The sequence below is a fragment of the Semicossyphus pulcher genome, unplaced genomic scaffold, assembly GCF_022749685.1.
Source record: "Semicossyphus pulcher isolate SPU_LCO1_2020_fin unplaced genomic scaffold, fSemPul1.0.p SCAF_6, whole genome shotgun sequence".
In the NCBI taxonomy this organism is placed as follows: Eukaryota; Metazoa; Chordata; class Actinopteri; order Labriformes; family Labridae; genus Semicossyphus; species Semicossyphus pulcher.
This window is the reverse complement of record NW_027211737.1, coordinates 17,559,748-17,580,221: the sequence shown is the minus strand read 5'-3', so window position 1 is coordinate 17,580,221 and position 20,474 is coordinate 17,559,748. Positions and strand designations below refer to the sequence as shown.

Here is a 20,474-nt window from a genome sequence, read left to right as displayed (position 1 = left end):
TAATCTGTCAATTATAAATTATTTAGTATGAGGTGTTAATAAATAGTTTGAAACCCATCAAAAGTCAAGTGATATCTTCAAATTTCTCTGTTCTTTTTCTCCAATCACCAGTCAATAACACAGATCTCAATTTTACAATGGAAAAACTCAAATCCTTACATTTTTGTTTGAATAATTTGATTTCTCAATTAGCACAACTTACAGTTTAAAACTACTTTACGCTTACAAGAACACCACTAAGGTCTCTGTTTACCTTTAAATTCAGTCATCACATGTTCTCTCTGATATCACATCAGTCAACATTTATTTTATTATCCTTTCATCATGCTTTTATTTCAATTAAGTTTTTATACCAGGTATATTCAAAACTACTGCGGCCACTACAATTCCTCGGTACAATACCTCTACAAATGTCTTGTTTTGTCCGATAAACAATCAAAAAACAAAATGTATTAAACAAAGATATAAAAATTCCTGAAACAATTGATTGATGATGAGGATATGTAATAATTAGAGACAGAGAGAATGCCAATAAAGCATGATAAAGACTAATATCATGTTGGTGAGTTGGACAACAGTTGTTATACTAAGTTATAATAATGGCAGAACTTGAATCAAGAGATTAAGTTGCACAAAGTGTGTAATAAGTGGCACACCTATAGCAGTATAATGAGAAGTGAATCCACATTTTACTTTCCCTTTTAAGACATCATCCCCTCATCATATAAACCAGGCTGATACATCTTTAACGGCAAGTAGTGTGTAGAATAAAGAGACTGGCCTGATCTACAATGAAACACAATATTGATATTAGATCTTCAGTTTTCCCAGGCAGAAAGCAGAAACACCACAGTGTACCATCTTCATTATGAGCATCATGTATCTTGTTCATTTAGGTTCATGTACTCACGAGGGCTCGGAGAGAGGACTCATCCAGCGCAGAGTAACTCTCCACAGACATTTTAACCTGTGCAGTCCGGCTCAGGTGAGAGGAAGAAGGTCTGGATGTTGAGTCTCGGTGTGATCTGGTTCAACGTGTGGTCCTCCACCTGCACAACTTGTTGCTGTTTTCGTTTCTTTCTTTTTTTATCTTTCTCTTTTTAAGTCAGCGCAGTCTGTCTCAATATCTGGCCTAGTTAAAAACTTCTTCTGAGTCAACGAAAATACACCCGTATCCCGCTTCTCGTGAGCATATTTCGGTCCTCTTTTGTCGTCTCTGGAGCAGCAGTGAAAGCAGAAAACAGACTCTCTAACAAGCAGACGTTGGAGCTTTTTGAACCGAGGATTCCCACAGAAAGGTGAAGCCCCGCCCCCTCTTTCTCCGGCTTCTCCCGGCGCTCATTCAAAGCGCGCCGCTCTGCGGGAAGACGTAAAACGTACGGGTATGGAGGTTGATAAGTGCCACTGTCAGCCTCTGAAGCCCTTAAGTTTTCATGAAATCAGACCTTTTTAAATAATATTTTCATTATAGGTGGCGTCCAAAACTCAAAAACCAAAGTTACATTATATTTTTTCCACATTCAAATTTACTTTATTACATTTATTTTACATTTTGACTAACCCCCCACCACCACCATCCCTTCCTATCATACTAGAAGATTACTGAGTTTTCCAGGAAACTGGATAGCTCCTAAGTTGGGTAGTGAACAATATTTGACAAAAAACAAGATGGGTCTCATTTGCTAGTTCACTGTGACACACACAATAATAATTAGTTGACCATAATTTAACTAAGTCTATAATGTAGACAAAGTTTGTTTTTTATCACTTGATCTTATGGATGATTTCAGATGACCATGTCATTAGGGCCCAATCAGACAGAACGCATTTTGCTGGCATAAAACACGAGGCGCACTACATTGCCTTTTTTGTGGAGGTAAACATCCGATCAGACGGGGGCGGCTTTTTTTCCCCACTGTTGTTAAGGCAACCACCGAATCATTAGCTGACATAAGGCTAACAGTTACATTGTAAACTGACAGAAGGCTTGCCTCTCCTTTCATCCGATTGGACAATGAGAAAAAACGCCCATGACGTTGGGCGCTTTTCTGCTTTGAGTTGAAGTATTTTCAACTTGAGGCGCTCGGAGCGTTTGCTCAAAAACGCGAGGTGCACAGAGCGGAAAAAAGCGAGGCCCTCTGCAAAGCAAAGGCAGCGCGCAAAAGTGTCCCTCACATTGAAAACAATGACAAAAAAGCCCCCCCCCCAGCTGCTAAAAAGCGTCCTGTCTGATCGGGCCCTTAAAATGCATACATTCAATGTAATTTTTATTTCTCCTTCATATAGGCAGCACTTATTTATGGGTAGAAAACCAATAAACATGTTAGCTGTTTTCCTCAGAATACTAGCTACCAGTGGTTAAAAAAATAGCCTTGATTCAGTCAAATAAATATTCAGCATGCATTTTTGTTGTACTCTAATAGACAGAGAGTAAGTTTAAAAGTGTTACAGTTACATAATTATAGGTACAATTTTCTCCAGCAGTGCTCTTCATTCTTATGTCATATTTAGTCATTGTAATAGATTGGTGTTGGGATGACAGATAGACAAAGTACTTCATTTATCTCGACATTTGATCTAAAGAGCAAATTTTGACAGAACTATATTTCTTCATATACTCTACTTGTGGTTTCCTTGACAGCAGACTTTGTTGCTGGATCCTGTTGTGAATGAAGAAAAGCATCTGTTTTGTTCCATTATCAAATACTATTAACAGCATAAACGCGCCTTCGGCTCCTCTGTGGCATTTATCACCCCTCATAAAGAGCAGCAGAAATGATAGGAAGTTGACAAGGGAGGAGAAAAAACATTAAGTGGTTAAGTGGCTGTTTATCACATGTGAATTTAAACAATAGATATTTTCTTAGCAGGGTATTGGTGGCATGACTGTTGACCTAAGGTGTGAAATATGTATAAAGTGGTATGAAACAACACAAACTGAAGCCATGAAACCGTGAGTGTCCTCATTAAACATTTAATAGCAACACAAGACAAAAAGCATCAAGACAGTTGTTCTCAAACAGGAATAGTCAGCCATGTGCCATGAGCGTCTGAAGTCTTACCAAAAACACCACACCAGCTGATTTCACTCCAGCTGATCAGGCGTTACACTAGCAAAATGCTGTGATGCGTTTGAGTAGACTCTTAACCTCCTGTGGCACAAGGTTGCCTACATTATATGTACTTCTAAAGTGGACCCTATGTTACACACAAAATACTTATCAATCTTAAATCCTATTGGGAGGAGCAGCTTACAACATTTTCACACTACTTAAAAGAAGATTTGACAGGAGACACGGCTTCAAAAGCCTTGTCATCGTAACAACACATATATACTTCTATAGTTATGATTAAAAAACAGATATTACTGAAGAGTATTAAAGACAAACATTTAACAGTATAAAAAGACAAATGTCCCATAAAACAGTTAAATTTTTTCTTGGTCAAAGATGCATACATTTATCAAATCTGTTCCTCAAGCCCTTTTTAACAAAATAATTTTATCAAAGTGCTTCAGGTTACATGAAGATGCAGAAACCAACAGGAACACTGAGAAAGACCCTGAAAGATCAAACAGGGATGAAACAAAACGTCCTTGGCTGGAACAACAAGGTGAAGATTAGTTCGGACAAATACAAACCAACAAAGCCACGTGTCTGAGTTTGATGTTCTTACTGTTCTTAGTGAGCCAGGACACGACTTGTGTGTTAAAAAATATCAAATCAATTCAAAATCAGCGTAAATAAATTCAATTTTATAACTTATAGGTTAAGGCTAGATGTTAGACATACAATCAGTTCAAAGAAAGCAGACTATGTATGAATAAATCAAATTACTTGCTTATTGTAGACTGTAATAGTAAAATTCATCCAAATATAAACTGCAAGATACTAATACTCACACAGGCACTTATAAGATAGGTATATGTTTGATTTCAAAAGTGTGCAAAAGGATAAATGAAAAGCAGAGCAGGAGATTTGGTTTCTGATTCTCCAGATGCTCTCACTCTTCCTGCTGCTCTTCATTCTGCTTCTTGGGCAGCTGCAAACGGAAAAAAGATACAACTGAAAATCCTTTTACAGACTCAAAAGTATGTCGGGTGGTTTTAAAGGGACTTACTGTGTGGTCTACACTGTCACAGAAATATTAACTTTAGGTCTATTCCAGGGGGATTATCACATTGATGACGAGGCTACAGGAATAACTGCTCACATTACATTAGGTACAAGTTTACTCCAGCTGTCCCCTTCAACCCTGCTTTCCTCAAGTAAATATGCCTTTGGAATTTACTTTGTTCAACATCATAGATTGTTCTAAATAACATATAAGAGTTAAATGTCAGTTTCTTTTAAATTCTATGGATTTCTATAAACCTTTGAGATTGTACATACGTGTGTTTTATGTCATAGTGTGTAGACAGTTTAGGAAGGTCCCGCCCTCATTATACAAATCTTGCTAGGTGCTTTTCTTTGCCCCGATGACAAAGCAGCCATGAGGGGAATGTTTTCCATTGTCAATTGATCATAATGACGACTGGTTTGTTTGTTCGATAAAATGTCAGAAAATGGTAAAAACTGTCCATCAGTGTTTCCCAAAGGCCAAGATGTCATCCTCAAATAACTTTCTTTGTCCACAACCAAAATATATTCATTATACGATCATGGAGAAGGAAAGAAATCAGAAATACTGACATTTAAGAAGCTTAAACAGATTAATCAGTTATCATAATATCTAACTATTCAATAGATATAGGTGACAAATCAATTACTTGATGAAACTCTAATACAGACTGTTGGAAATGCGTTTCCACTTTGACCATAAACAACAAATCATTAAGAGCACCTCTACTGACGACTTATTGAACATACCGTCCATCATGTGAGTTTAAAAATGAGCCTGAAGTTTACCTTTGTCATTGGATTCCTTATGTTCCCTCTCCCTTCTTTATTTTCTGGTAGATGTAGTCTGGTAGACAAACACATTAAAAAAACATGACAAGTCATTATTTGAAGAAGACATTCGTATTTGGTCAAACAGAGCTAAAGTAATACTTGTGAAATGAACTCGATCTTGGTTTTTACCCCTTCTGAGATGCAGATCCAGACTTGTCGCTGTCACAGAAAGATGACGGAGCCCCCTCTGCTCCCCGGCTGTGATGAGGTCTGTCTCTCACAGAAACATCAGAGTTGGATGTGTTTCTTTGACTTGGTAGTCCAATGTAGCCTCTCTGCCAGTTCTGTGCTGGTGGTGTGTCAAATCCAAAGTTCTCCTCTAAGAAGTCACCTGTATGTGGAGTAGGACGCGCAACATGAGGAAATACAAACAAACAGAGTAATAAAACATTCACACATGAACAATCTTGTTCATTCCTCGTCCATTACTTACAAAATACATGTGAAAGTAAAATGTATATAAAAAATATATAATGCAATCTTATACAAAACCACTTCTACCTAATTACACTTTTACACTACACTACAGTTTAATCAACCACTTTTTGAAGATAAATGAAACGAACGGGCAAGTTTCAAAAGTTAGCATTTGAATTATTTTGTTGTTTTTGTGCTTTTATCGTGTTATGCAATAAATTACCTTGGTGCTTTATTCTCCTTTGGAAGTCTGGTGACATCCGGCCGAAAGTGTCTTTAGCGGGACTCAGTGGTTTTTTGAGAGACGCCTTTGTTAGATTGTTTAATTGATGGGCCGCTTGAGGACGCATATCACATTTGTCCTGGATACAAAAACACACACAAAAAAAACCTAATATTTATATTCAATACATTCATACAGAGACATAACACATACACCTCATTTTCAACCGTATATGAAGTTCGTCATTATGAAGTAATAATGAAGCAATATCACATGACAGGGAGTGATGTTGTACTGAATATCATCACGGCTGGTGATTCGGTTTTGTGGCTAAACAACCCAAACATTCTCCTTCACTCTGTGTCAACAGGTTACCACAGATCAGCTGTTTTTGTATGTTAATCTGTAGGTTTTAATTTATCGTCAACGAATGAAATAAGAGTCTGCTGTGTGATTCAGAGGTACCAGTTTGATTAAAGTAATTCTGTAATGTTGATTAACAGTATTCAGAACACCTGGCTGAGCTGGAGTGATACAGAGTGAAAAGTCCCAGTGATGTTGTTCTCTGTATCGCCACACATGGGATGCCTCTTATACAACCTACTGTTGTATAACAAATTTTATTACATTCAATTGCCAGTAGTGCTGCTATATTTTTAAGTCATCCTACAACAGGTCAAAACTGTTTTTCTTTCCTTACAGACAGAACCATTACATAAATGACACTGTCACTCACCACAGGTGAATCATTTCAGACTGGCTATCAAACTTGATTAGTGACATACCTGATGGTGAAAGACAACAGCCTCCTCTAGAGCTACGCCACAGAATTCACATGGTATGACGACATCGCCCTCTAGAGGACTGGCAGGAGGACTGTAGGAGGCCGGGGAGACTGAGCGAGGGAAAGTGGGGATGTTTGAGGCGAGTGTGTCAGGGAGGCTGTGCATCAGCCCTGCAGCATTCCTCCCCATCCTGTCCTCTCTAGGTGGAGACACGGGGTGCTTGCTGAAAGATGCAAAGGCGGAGGCGGGGCTGCACCCGGTCTGAAACACAGGACAGAAAAACAAACAAAGGTTGAAATCTACGTGAACATCTCCACTAGATAAAGATGACCACGTGTTCAAACAAGTGTAACTGGACTGTGAACCGTCTGAAAAAAGAGATAAAGAAGGGCACGCAAATGCTTCCAAGCTATGTGCTATCTGACTGAATTTGAGCATTTTACAAAGATGAGATTTGTGCACACTTATTTGATTTAGCTCTTTGTTCTGATCTTAGATTCCATGAGAGAAGTGAGGCAGCATATGAACAGGTTTCCGTAGAAAACAGCATACACCACCACAGAATAAGGAGGTCGCAGCAAGTTTTTCCAAACAGTACAGTAACTCAAACTGAAAGTGGGGCTGAAATCCAGTTAATATCTTGTGAATTAAAAAAAGAACAAATCCATAATCATAATATGCTTTATGCATTCTCGGAACAAATAAGCTTTCTATATGCCTTCTTTGGCTATATAGGAAAAGAGGATCAAAGAGAATTAATAATAACTATATAAAGAAAGTCCATTAACGCAGCTCATTGCCATTTTTCTCCCTGATTTTTAAATAATTTTCTGTTGCTTAAAGATCATCTGATCTGCCCTTACTACAAGTTAGCTTCTGCAAACTAAGATGAACTTCTTAAGACTGGATGCACAACAACCGTTGAAAGTGTGGAGACAATGAAAAGTATTGGCAAGAAATAATAATTGATTGAATAATAATATTGTAAATGAAGTGCATTTGTCCATTTCAGTATCTGGGGTCCACAGAGTGTGGTTCGCCTTGTAGGCTTTCCTTAGTCACTATACAATATCCAGATTTAAGAGTTTCTTGACTAAATGTTTGTCTAAATCAATACCTGCCACTGCTCTGCACTCAGTTTGCTGGCTAACACAGAAATCAAGCATCAAGAGTCAACCCTCTGAGAAACAGTGTGACCAAAGGCATAAAATCACTTCTCTTACCTGATGCAAAATTAGATCCTCTTCAGGAAACAGCTCCTCACAAAACTCACAAGGCAGCATGGTGTCTGTAAAACCAATGTACAATCATTAAAACTGATTACAGGATATCTTAAAGTATTGCATTCAGCACTGATTTACCTGTCTGATCATGGTCCTGGAATACACTTGTGCTTGTGCCTGTAGAGAGGTTGGGATAGTTGTTGTTGGGCGGAGAGAGTGGAGAGTTTATGGAGGTGTTGGAGGTCTTCCCAATCTTGTTTTCCCAGATACCGCTCCACAGATTGCCCTCTACACCTCCAGCCACTGAATCTCCGTCACTCTGCAGGCTGAGAGCCAACATGTAGTCCAGGCCTGATGAATCCTCGTCCACTGTGAGCTCACTATGTGGCCATGCACTACTGCTGCTGCTAGTCAGAAAATCACTCTGTCCCAGCACTGCAAGAAATAAATGAGTATACAGTTTTAAAAGGCAGATGCATGGAGTGCTGCATAGGTGTGAACATTTTTTTTCTCCCCGGTGCTCTTCAGTGTGGGAATCCAAGTTTAAAATGACTGAAAGGATCTGAGGCACTCAGGGGGGTAATTAATAAAAAGTCTTTATTTCTTTAGGGCTGCCACGGCATGGTTTTACTATGAGTCTGTAGCGGTAAAGAAATAGAGGCTAATTATATAGTTATTTTAGAAAAATGTAACCGCTGCAAGCAGCAGCACAGCGACAAAGATGCCCCGAGTAAAGTAATGAGAGAAAATTGAAAAGAATTGTTCTGTTTCTTCTTTGAAAAACCCCTAATGTTAAACCCCTCATTTCTTTTTTAACACATCGGTGATAAAAGACATGTTATTAAAATTTTACAACACACATCCAGGGTTAGCATCATCATATAATGTGTTCTTTAGCCCACTGTTTGGGACCAGTTAAGGCTTATAATTAGCCAGTTAGATCTCTCTGAATTGATGGTGATAGAAGATATTTTCCAGGGGTATCTACTGCATGTTCTCTGCCTGCATTTGGAAAACCGAATAGAAATACAGTATATTTCTAGAATATATATTTATAATATATTTTAAATGATGTAAGATCAGAAGCAAAATAAGTGATACTATAAAAGCTTTGAAGGTTTAAAGATAAACTGATGAATTTTCAGTAGTGCTATGAAAATATCTTTTCACATATGGTGCCTGGTTCGTTGGTATTGTGCACATCTGGCAACGCGATATTCATTCTTGCTACTGATTTCATGCTATGCAACTGACAGATAGTTGGTAGCATTAGTGTGATAAGAAGTATAACAATGCACCCTCCAAGGTACCACAGCAGTACCACAGAAGACATCTAGCAGCTAAAGATGTTAATAAAAAATGCACACTTCAAATTAATCAGTAAAATTTACAAAACAAATGTTTGAAGGGTAAGACGATGCATTCAACTTGTCTGTTTCGCCTCATTGATAGACATAATGTGTTTAGGAAATAAACACTTAGTAATGTGTGTTTGTTTACAAAACTCGGGCAGGGCACGTTTAAATTGCTTAAGAAATTATTTTGAGCTACATACAGTCAGTAGGTCAATGTAAAACTCACAGTGGCTATATGTATTTCTTGGGGCAGTATTCTTCCAGTCTCCTGGAGTCGCCCTTGAAGTGTTATAAACTCTGGATTCAAATGGCCGGGGAAAGGCTTGTTGTTCGGCTGCACTGATGTTGTTATTCTTCGGGCCTCTTTCCTGGGCTCTCAGGAGGTTATGGATGGAGTGAGCTTCAAACCATGCCCCTGGAGACTGTGGTTCTCCAGGACTGCGACTTGTCCTGCTGTTGTTCCTCTCCTGGGGTGGTGTAAGGCTTCCACACAAGACTGGATGCACAGCTTGTTCCCTTAACATCACATTGCACTTGCAGTGTGAGCAGAGCTCAGTGCGAGTACCGCAGTAATCTTCATGTTCTTTGGACTGACTGAAAACAATCTCCAGTTCACAGTATTGGCACGGGACCAGCCGCTGAGAACATTCAGAGCTCTGAAAAGGAGGACAAGAAGTGAAGAAGCACGGTTTGAAGAATTCAACAAGATAATTAAATATTAGAGGGAATGAGCAAGTTTTTAGACATACCTGATGAACATCAATATGATTCTTCTCAATCTTCAAACCACACTTGCATGCAATCTGAAATGAAATTGAAAGAGATGTTTTAGTTGTTATTACTTAGCCTCAGTTTGATATTGCTTTCTTTTGGGTTGGTATGTTTGGGGTGAGAATTTTAGGTCAGCTTTGTATCAACAATACATGTGCTTAATGCCACAATAAATGGCTTTGCCGACAAGCAATGAGTAACATTTAAGGATCCCAAAATGGTAAATTACTAGAAGGCTGAGTCAAACATTTCCACAACAGAACAAGTTTCTACTGAACCTGTGTATGTTCCTGCTGTTTGTGCTCCTGCAGATCTGAGTGGGGCACTGGCTCCTGGCACACATCACACAGTGCAATGTTTCTTCGACAGTGGATTTCATGGGTGGTAAAGTTAGCCTCTGGAATGTCATGTTTGCTGAAAAGGTAAAGAAACATATGAGCACCAGCACCTGTTTTAATAAACTAATCAATGCGATTGATCCATATTCATACTTACCAATTACCACAGAACTGTGTGTTTTCATCTGCCATGACTCGATCAAAGCCTGTGGACAAAGTGTAGTGTTAGCTATTTATGACGCATTAGAGCTTGGCTGATATTTAACGTGTTTCATGACTAATAATTATAACTGGTAAAGGTTTGTAGCTATAGAGTGGCACTTGTGATAAATTAATGGGCCGGAGGTGTTTGACTTTCTTTGAATTCTAGTTAATTGAACTGACAGCAACAAAAAAGTATCCCTCATCAATGTTGCTTAATCTACAAGTAGCTAAAAATGTCGTCACCAATGAACTGGTTGACAGCTCTTTCGGTTTGCTCACCCAATGTTTCCACACAGGTAGCTAACGTTAGCTGACAATGATGGCCTGGCCTGGACGAGATGATTTACCGTTAACCTTAATCATCAAGCATATTGAACCACCTCTAAAGAAATTGACAATGTTAGCCTTGTTGCCTTTAGCTAACTAAGTAACTTACAATTAATACTCCCTTCGCAACAACCGCATAACGTTAGCATTAATGTGGCTAGCGTGAACTAACTTTGTCTGCTCCTGACGAAGGAGCCAGGACTCTAATGCAACGTCGGGTTTTGGCTCCTGCCGCCCGCGCTGAGCACAACGAAGACAGCCGTTGTGATGTTACCGTTTGTCAATTATTTCACCGCTGAAAAAAAGGTAACTAAAGATAAAGCAGTAGTCGGTATCTAGCTAACTACTTGACGATATCCTGTAAAAAACATTTCGTTATTTCCTTCTTACTCAGTCAGTTCATGGAAAATTTTAACCCAGTGAGTGGTCTCTCAGGCTGCCTACGTACATATTCATCCGGCTCCTTTAACATTGGCACCTCTTAGTTAAATCCGACTTTACCAACTTTATATTATCTTAGCTTAAATGCACCAGATATTGTGATGATCTTGATTTTAAGTGGCGTACACATTATAAAGATTATGGGCAAGGGTTGGCTGTAAGTCATAGCTCAGGGCACACTGTACTAACTGTCTCTCCATGGTCGAATATGATTGGTTCGAGTAAACACCGTGCGCTTGTGAAAATGTTTCGTGTGATAACATTAGTCACAATTTCGATCCGATATCTAATATGACCATTACAATGTCCTCTAAAATTGTGATTGATATGAATAAAATATATGCAAAATAAATGTCTATGCCTTATGCCCGTCTCTTTTAACTTCCTTTCTACACCGGAAGTTGCTATGTGTTCGATGTGTAGTTTAACATCTGCTGCCTAGAGTTGTCATTTTGGTATTTATCTGAAACAGTTTGAAACATGAACTTTAGCACAGCTTAAAGGACTGTCAGACCTGAAAAATAGATGGACTATTTTTAAAGCAGTCTGATCTTTATTTCATTATTTGGCTTTAAACAGATCAGAGTCCTGCCCAGCTCTAGAATGTTACTGATTTTAACATATCTTTATATACAGTCAGTGTTCACCCTGCATTAAAAAAACATAAACTCGTAGAAATACCAATGAAACTATCATTTTGGAAAATTCTTCAAACATGTGTTCATTTGAGTCAACTTATGGAAATTAAGAATTAATACTGTTAATCCATCCTTCTCCACTGCACCAGTCTGCACAGACCTCCTGACATTCAGTACACACACATAAGAAAAACAACACAGCATTGTCCTTTCAGTTTTTATTGAAGTTTTGATCAACCAATACTGTCATATCAGACCTTTTCATTTTTGTAAGGCACACTTTGATTTGTTCAGATAAAACACTGATCATATTTACAGCAAATATTAGGACGCAGTACCTACATCCTCACACCTCTACTCAGTCAAAATGACCACCAAATAATTGGACCTTTATGGTTAATATACAAAACTTTTAATTCATTTCAAATCCCTTGGTCCTTATCGTAAAAGGTAAAGTCAATTTATATTTTACAATTTCATATGAAATGCATCCCAATGCTAAACGTTTAAACAGGACAACTAATGCATTATAAAATATGTTGAAAGAAAGGACTTGTTATGTATTCAAATACAATCTCTAAAATAACTCAGTCTTGCAAAATATATTGATATCCCTATAGACGGTTAACTAAATTGTTGCTGGCCTTTGTTTCCAAGCAACGTGAGGGCCTAATGGTGGATAAATCACAGTTTAAGTGAATCAGACTCTCTACTGAAACCAACCAAATGGGTTGGCTCCTGGTGATGCATTAAGTTATCTAACAGCTCGTAATTTGTTACATGATTGTCCGAAAGAATTTAGGTCCAACAGGTTATGGACCATTCCCTTGCTCAAAGTTTGCCAAATAAAACATTCATTAGGAAAACAACTGTATTTGTTTGTAAAAGGATGGCAGTACAAACAGCCCCGCTGCTGTAGCCAGAGTTAAGCACAGGAAATGACCCTGATACATGCATCAAGACAAGTAAAGACATCTGTGGAAAAACTTCATATATCTCAGGTCACTTATAATGCACAGGTGTAATAGTTATTACTCTATTTTAAAATCAAAGGGGGAAATATTTTGCTAAAAAAAAAAAAAAAAGTACCAGCACTAAAAGGTCAAATATGCAGGATTTTACATTAATGTGCACCACAGAAATGAACTAAAATGCATGTAAAAAGAGATCTACTGAACAATTCCATTATGGGGTCATGATTATAAAAACTATGTTGCGATTAATAATAACCAGCAAGCTAATTAAAGGTAATCCTGAAGGCATCATATCTTGCATTTTTCTATTTTAATTAGGAAAATAGCCAAAAAGAGTGCAAAACACAGCTAACTTAAAATAACTAGGAGGCATTCAAAGACGGTGTTTTTTGTGGGGCAACAACAAAGTCATCTCACAATCGTCTAAAACTATATCTCTTCACATACCACAGTGTGAAAGAGCATGTCAATAGGAAGCATGTGAGCGTGTGTGGGACATCAGATACATATATAGCTTGTGAGAGAGACCTTTATGTCATATACTGGTTTATAATTGTGCCTGTCTTCTCCATCCACACACATGTAATATCACTGGTGTAAAATCCACCCAAGACCGCTTTGATGCCACTTCTTTCCTTGCCATCAGTCTTGTAACTCTTCTCTATATACTAATGCTAGACATTTAAAAAAAGCTAAAACTGTGACATTTGGTCAGTCATTGTACTTAAAATAGCTAAATGTTAAAGTAAAGGAACTTGCCTATCAATAACTAAAGATAAAATCAAGAAACTATACATCGACTTCTGAAGGAAAAAAAAAAGTTTTCATTTTAACTTCCAAATGTCCTTGGTCCAAAATTAAATTCAGTAGGTTGCTCTAACAGAGTCGTTAACCACAGTCCTGTGAAAAAAATACTACACTACATTATTCTATATGAGTGGTAAAATGGGAAAAATAAAACCGGCTCAAACACAGCATATTAAACAGAAGAAATCAAAGGAAAAATACAGTACAAACATGGATGAAGTGAAATGTAGAAGAAGGCACAGATTGTAAGAGTTGAGCCTAAAAGTCACAGAGGTAGCAGAGGTCACACGGAGGGACAAAGGAGAAAAAGAAACTGTTAAAAAAAGAAGAAGAAATGTGATGAAATGTCTATCTGTCCTTGGATCCCAGCTTCTCGATCAAGTCCTGCAGGGGAGCAAGCTCTCGCCTGTCGATAAGGTTGAACTCCTACAAGACAAAAAAATCGATTGGATGTTTAGGTTATTTGTAAAGCTTTTAAAACACAAACAGTCTGACTGTGGCTCATCTGACAAGTCATGTGATCCTGTAAAAAGGACAGAGGTGGGGCGCTGGTTCGGCTCAGTAGAGCAGGCTCCCCATATACAGAGGCTACAGTCCTCGGCGTAGTGGTCGCAGGTTTGACTCCCACCTCGGCCTTTTGCTGCATGTCATAACCAACTCGCTTCCTCCCCTATTTCCTGTCTCTCTTCAGCTGTCCTATCTAGAGCTGCTTTCCCACTGGTCAAAAAACCCACTCCACCCGGCTTTTTTGCTTAGTGGGAAAGGCTACAATCGGCATTCAGACCCGGGTCAAATGACTCTGCAGTGGACCCGGGTAATTATAGTCTCGGCTCCGATCGGCATTGATGGGAACATAAAAACCAGGTCAACACACTAATCTCCGCCCCCTTTCCGCCCGTCTACATCCAAGCAGTGCTTGAACATCATTCCAAATTTGTCAGCGCCGAGTTTGATAAACAGACTAAATGAGTGATAGATACAATAAAGACCTAACCACCGTAACATCTTCACTGTTTACTAACCCTGCTCGGTCGCCTTTGTGATGTCAGACGGTGACGCAGCAGAAAAGAGACCGACAGGAGTATACTTCACTGGCAATGGGAAAAGAGGCAATCAGCATCAATAAGCGGGTCTTCCCAAGTCTGAAAAACCCACATCAACGCGCTAATTCTGGTGGGAAAGGGGTATAATAAAGGCAAAATGACAAAGGCTGCATAAGCATGAGGCATTTTAGGACCAGAGGAACGTCAAAGTACAGTTGGAGGACCCGCCTTTCTTTCTTATGTTTGCTTAACTATTTTTGAAAGGGACTTATTTAACAACGACAAAAAAACATCTCCGACCACAGCATCCTCCATCTTGCTGTACGTCACGCTGATATACTAACCTCGAGCCGACTTGCGTTTGTCTTGGTGGTGTGAAAGCAAATGTAAATAAAGCCGTTGAAGGTGGGCAATCAGGGGAGCAGTTTCCCAGTGAGCAGTGTCTCTCACAGAGTCCCAAAAACTGTTTGGTCTGAAGTCACCTACTTTAATGTTTAAAGTCCCAATACAATGCTAAACACTTAATCCACATAACTCACATTATATCAGTGAATCTTGTTAAAATCATTTATCACACCACACCTGCAAAAAAACTGTTCTTTGAAGTAGCTGTCAGATGAATAACCTGGAAAAATACTGGGTTCATCAATACTGGGGTAATCAATGATTACATAATACTTCACATGTGGATCAACGAGCTGATCAAGAAGCAGCATTTAAAGCTCCTTTAAGCTAGTCTGACTGGTTTGCAGACTATATGCTTGGTTCACAGCAGTGATTTAACCCCATATTGTAGCAGGATGATCTCACCTGAACAAAGAAAATGAAGTGCTTGAAGGAGGTGTTGAGGTGGGCCTCCTCCTGCAGCTGCATCACAGAGTCAAAATGTTGGTGGTAGATGTGAGCGTAAACCCTGAACAGACGCTTCAGGATGGTTTTGGCCACAGACATGAAGTTCTTCGGAAAGGGAACTCCTGAAACAGAAGACGTGGAAAATGCTGATGTCAAGAGAAGAGCATGTGCTGAGCTAATCTCCCCTTAGCCTTCAGCCTACATCAGGGGGAGACAAAGGGTTAATAAGATGCAGTACTTTAAACTTATTGGCTAAATCAAAAGTCAAGCTTGTGATGGGTCGTAGCAGAAAATCTCTTCAGTCACACTTAGTTATAAATCAAATTGTACACAGCCTGCAGAATGGAGCTGTGAGACACATGATCATCAGGAATGAAGTCAGGTGACTGACTTTGACATCACACTGCTTTCCCTCTTTGTTGCCAGGTTCGGTGAGGGAGCCTTCAGTTACACTTATCCTGCTCTCTTGAACGAGCTGCCTGCTGACCTGAAGTCCATCTCAACTTTTTCCACATTCAAAAACTAAACTTAAAACTTTCCTATTCCCACAGGCTTATGGGTAATTACTGTAGGGGGTTTTGTGCAGTTGGTTTCTTGTGCGGCTATGTGATAAGACAAGGGTTTCTTTTTGAATGTGTTTCTGCGTGGCCTGTTTGAACTACACTGGGTGTTATGCTTCATAGATTTAGTTCCGCATTTTTGTTGCAGATGTTATCGATGTTCTCATGTTTATATGTATGATTTTGTCTAAAGCACATTAGGTTCACTTGAAATGAAAAATGCTGTGTAAATAAAATCTGCATTGTCTGTAAGTGTACAATCACTCATGCTGTATTGTTCTAACACCACAGGGAATATGTGAACATGAGGGCTTTGATCCTAAACGGTGCAGATATTAAACCGTTGAAGCATCTGCTTCTTAATCCTGTAACAATCAGATGCAATATGCAGAACAAAAGCCAACAACACAAATCAAATCGCTTTGTGGTCTTTTCTCTCTTCAGGTTGAGCAAAGCACACATTTGTGTATTATTTTCACAGTAAAATATACGGATTGTACCCTTCCTGAGCTGCACTCTACTCACAGAAAGCTACTGGAAGAAACCAAAATAATCATGAAAAAGCTCTGACTAAAATTGAATATCAAAACTCACCGATCTTGGAGGGGAAAAGTGTCTCATCATCCAGCTGATCCTGCACCCAGGTCATCAGGTAGTCAATGTACTTGGGCGCAGAGCATTTAATAGGCTTCTTGATATTGGTGCCATCAGCCCAGTGATACTCATATCTACAGAGAGAGGACATAAAACATTAGGGCCCCCATTATGTCTGACTTGTTTTATTAGTAACAGCAGTTTTTTACATTGAACATTAAAGCTCTACATACAATAGCACTCATTCTGCCTCTCTGTGGGAGATAAGCTAAAAAAAAAAAGGAGCAGCAGGGGAAATGCAAAAGTATCTACAGTCACACTCTTGATAGCAGCTATGTCAACAGGAAGTGAAGCCTGGTTTCTTCCTCCTGATTACAGAGCGAACACAGACAGTCTTGGCAGTAGAGGATAGAGGAAGTGCTGAACCTAGCTTCTAACTAAACAGCTTCTACAGGGACAACATGCAAAGCTTAATTCCTGTTTTTCCTCATGTGACATTCAGACAATGTATTTCATCAATCTAATCCATAGTTGGCTGCTTTTATACACGTGACACATAATTTCTCAATTCGGGAAAAAATAATGTTTCATCAGCTAGTGCTACTTCTGTGGTGATGTGGTGCAAATAAAAAAACATTTGTCATCAAGTTCAAAGGCTTAAATGTTGCATTTACATCTGGTGTAGCCTGATCTAACAGATTGAAGGTTCAAATTGATGACGTGTACAGGAAAAGTGTTAGTAAGCAGCTGTTCCACCGTGAGCTTCACTTCTCCTATCACAGGTTCTCAAAGTCACTGAACTCTACGAGTCAAGAACAGTATCTGTGGTGTTATGATGACTGTTGTGAAGAGCACAGTGTATTTTTGTTTTTTGTACACTTATTTATTTAGGTTTGTTGCATACATTTCCCCCCATCTGTATTCATCTACTGAGATTTATTTTTATCTGTCTTGAATCACTTAATAAAAATTGACAGATTGAACTTACTTAAATTCTTACTGTATATTTCTTATGCTGATTTTAAGACAGTAACTTTTAACCGGGCATACATCCTAAATCAAGTTCCTGAGGTAAAAAGTGTTCATCATAGCTGGAACACTAAAGCTAGTAAGGAGTGTCTCTCATATACCACAAACAGACACCAACAATGCAATGCATAATTACTGATAAGTCCTGGTTCAGGTGTAATGTTAACACTTAACTGGCTTTAGACATGTGGCAATGTGTCTTTCATAACTAATGTTTCAGACAATCATAAGACTGTAGTTGTGAAACCCTGTAACCAGATTTCATTCATGTTTTTGGCTGACTGCCGGGGTCAGCCCTACACACCGGTCTGTTTGTGACTGACTGAGTCTGACTGATTGACTGAGTGAGTGATGGTACTTTCAGAGCCCTAGAGAGAGAGAGAGATAGTTGCGACATCCCAATGGCGGATCATGGATGCATATTGGACCTCCACTGACGCGACTCTCTGTCTATACGGGTCTGGATACTTTGTTCGGGGGAGTAGGCAGGGCTGCTCGTCTTCTGTCCTCACCTATGTCCGCAGTGCGCACCAAACACGTTGTCATCGGCCTCATAAGGACAGTCCTTGTAACACATTGCCCACAAAAGCGCACATTGACCTGATGCGGTCAGCCACAAACTAGGTTTTGAACTAGTCTTGTTTAATATTCTTCAAAGCCCTTCTGTTAAGATAATGACACATATTGTGTTTTGACCAACTCAGGAGAAATTCCTTGTTTTGTAAATGTTTCCCTTGTTTTAATAGCAATGACCAAATGACCGTAACCTAATTTTTGTGCCGTTAACTGCATCTCAGCCGGGCATGTTTAAGCTAAGATTATATTTAAACTCATAGATATGTTTGGGGTCCCTGTTTTCCAAAATAAATAAACATGCGTTTTATCATCTACCTTTACATACCTCTAAGTAAAGCCCTGACTAAAAAACTAAATATAAATGTACACTTGGACAGTACAGATATGGGAGTACAGATTTGTGGAGATTACTGGAGAGATTTTCTTGTTTTAAAAGGATTTTTTTTAAATGTAATTCTCCTCTTTGTAATTGATCCAATATTGTTAAATAACACAATATTTTATATTGGCAGTCTATAGTCAGGCCTTTTTTTCAGTGCAGACATATAGATCTGTCATACAAGGAACATTACAGGCATAACAGATAACATGAACAGTGCAACTATTCTATTCAAGAGTCTCGATGAGCCATGACAGTTTGATCACTGGGTCAGTATGCAAAAGACCCAATAATTAAACTAATTAAAAAAGGATGAAATTCAGTGATTGTTAATTCAACTATTTACATCTGAATTTTCTACTGGGACCTGGTGAAAAGAAGATTGTGCTTAAAAGGGGCTATTGGCTGTTACCTTGGTCCAGCAGACATCACTGAGCAGCTGGTCTCAGTGCAGAACTCGGTGATGGTGCCGTACAGCATGTTGATCTGGTTGAAGAAATCCACCGCTAAAAGAAAGGGTTAAATTTAGTTTCTGGTCTCATGCAAGTGACAATAATAAACGGTTACTTTTCTATACAGTGGTTCCATCTGGTTTATGACCTGCATTTTTACCACTGCTACTTATAAACAATTTAATTCTGTGACCAATAATTTACCATGTTGATTGTCTGACCCTACTTCTCTTCTTTTACCACTTGATGATGTATATGTTCATATAAGGATCATTTATGATAAGGTACTTTGTGTAAACTACCATAGGTAGTGATAGTGGTTTATTGTATTCGTCCACTTACTATTAACAGCAATCCACTCATTGAGATCCTCTCCCTCTGGCAGCATGACAGCCTGCCTCAGGTTCCCACTGCCCAGAGTTGCCTCGGCGTGTTTCAGCAGCTCATACTGGTGGGAGCCCTCTGGGATGTTCTTCTTCGGCTTGAAGGTCTTGTTTGAGCGACCGCTACTACAAAGAACCAAACGTTGAGCTAAACAAGTCAGCCTGTACACTTGTCAGTCAGTAACATTTTCACTTTCATGATCCTTGTGGGCCTTCACGTGGATCTCTTCTCGTCTGTTTATTGCAGCTGGATGAAGGCATTGTGGTGAACATTTAATTATGTTTTGGCTAGTTTTCAGTGTGACACAAGCATGACTGTACAATTTGTGTCATGTAAAAAAGTAATGGTTATTAGATTATTCACTTGGTGCAACAGACAGGAAATGTGAAGGTATCTGTGTCACTGTAAACAACGGAACAGTTAATTACATTGCTCGAGGTTTAGCAACGCTTGGAGTTGTTTAAGACATCAAAGGTGTGGATTATGACTAAAGTTAACATGTCCAGTCTTATCTGAATAAATTAAACATGTATCATACAAGTTTGATAACAAATCGTTCATCATCATCTGCCGTGTAGATCTTTGCTTAACTAGTTAAAAGTTATAGCTGCGAGAGCTGGGAACCTATAAATAAACACAACTCATAAAATAATGCTATGATGACGAATTATAACCAAACATGAGGCATTGAAGTTGAATCAGAACGTTTTAGCATTACAATGCGGTTTGCCGACTTGTTTTCTGTAACGGTGTCTAATTTTAACCCCACTTACTTCCCTTGAAACAACTTCGTAGCAGCTAACGTTAACCGCAGCCCGGCTATAACTTAGCAAGCGGCTGCTAACTTTACTTACAACAGAAAGCTCATCTTGGCGAAGCGGTCGTCGTAAGGCCTCGATCACAACTCCTAACCCAGGTGTAGTAAACTGAAATTTGTTTTAAAAAACACTATAGGAGCCACTTGTCAGCGAAGCCTGCTGCTAACAGTTACGTTTAGGCTAACACGAACTGCACCCACTGTGGCTCTTCCTCTATCGGCGGTCTGTAGAAGTCCGGCAGGCAGATTGTCGCCCCCTCCCGGCTGCATGTAGCTACTACATCTCAGCCCACAGATAGCTTACTGTAGCCTATGTAACCGAACTAATAACTT

The 20,474-nt window shown here is 39.0% G+C and overlaps 3 protein-coding genes across 6 annotated transcripts in view; all 3 read right to left on the bottom strand.

Annotated features, from left to right (window-relative positions):
• The window catches only part of smtnb (smoothelin b), a 44,378-nt gene extending 43,138 nt beyond the window's left edge, over positions 1-1,240 (bottom strand). For both annotated transcript variants that reach the window (XM_069683031.1, XM_069683032.1), the window contains exon 1: positions 911-1,240. In XM_069683031.1, coding sequence (XP_069539132.1) covers positions 911-961 — 51 coding nt within the window. In that variant the 5' untranslated portion in view covers positions 962-1,240. The remainder of the gene's footprint in view (positions 1-910) is intronic.
• Positions 1,241-2,960: 1,720 nt separating this feature from the next.
• trafd1 (TRAF-type zinc finger domain containing 1) lies at positions 2,961-10,968 on the bottom strand. Of its 3 annotated transcripts, none has more exons than XM_069682912.1 (12): positions 10,705-10,968; positions 10,222-10,270; positions 10,005-10,140; positions 9,705-9,758; positions 9,182-9,611; positions 7,739-8,035; positions 7,601-7,665; positions 6,378-6,638; positions 5,593-5,731; positions 5,082-5,283; positions 4,908-4,965; positions 2,961-4,041 (listed from the first exon to the last, which is right to left on the bottom strand). In XM_069682912.1, the coding sequence occupies exons 1-12, from the start codon at positions 10,742-10,744 to the stop codon at positions 4,003-4,005; spliced, it is 1,770 nt and encodes a 589-aa protein (XP_069539013.1). In that variant the 5' UTR covers positions 10,745-10,968; the 3' UTR covers positions 2,961-4,002. The 3 variants fall into 3 exon arrangements, with proteins under 3 accessions (XP_069539013.1, XP_069539014.1, XP_069539015.1); XM_069682913.1 differs by having other exon boundaries at positions 10,768-10,968; XM_069682914.1 differs by lacking the exon at positions 10,705-10,968 and adding an exon at positions 10,548-10,694.
• Positions 10,969-11,877: 909 nt separating this feature from the next.
• On the bottom strand, positions 11,878-20,348 carry mob1a (MOB kinase activator 1A). The gene is made up of 6 exons (XM_069683155.1): positions 20,179-20,348; positions 19,283-19,449; positions 18,901-18,994; positions 16,505-16,638; positions 15,309-15,472; positions 11,878-13,881 (listed from the first exon to the last, which is right to left on the bottom strand). The coding sequence occupies exons 1-6, from the start codon at positions 20,190-20,192 to the stop codon at positions 13,804-13,806; spliced, it is 651 nt and encodes a 216-aa protein (XP_069539256.1). The 5' UTR covers positions 20,193-20,348; the 3' UTR covers positions 11,878-13,803.
• Between the last annotated feature and the right edge of the window lie 126 nt (positions 20,349-20,474).

What these genes read in the sequence shown, in the direction of transcription:
- trafd1 (XM_069682912.1), bottom strand. Translation starts at nt 10,744, where the DNA reads ATGCTAACGTTATGCGGTTGTTGCGAAGGGAGTATTAATT. An exon ending in GGATCTGCATCTCAGAAGGG is followed by an intron (nt 4,966 to 5,081) that starts GTAAAAACCAAG and finishes TTTGTCTACCAG; the next exon opens with ACTACATCTACCAGAAAATA. An exon ending in TAAGGAATCCAATGACAAAG is followed by an intron (nt 4,042 to 4,907) that starts GTAAACTTCAGG and finishes TTCCGTTTGCAG; the next exon opens with CTGCCCAAGAAGCAGAATGA.
- mob1a (XM_069683155.1), bottom strand. An exon ending in TGAGTGGATTGCTGTTAATA is followed by an intron (nt 18,995 to 19,282) that starts GTAAGTGGACGA and finishes CCTTTCTTTTAG; the next exon opens with CGGTGGATTTCTTCAACCAG. An exon ending in ACTTTTCCCCTCCAAGATCG is followed by an intron (nt 15,473 to 16,504) that starts GTGAGTTTTGAT and finishes CTTCTGTTTCAG; the next exon opens with GAGTTCCCTTTCCGAAGAAC.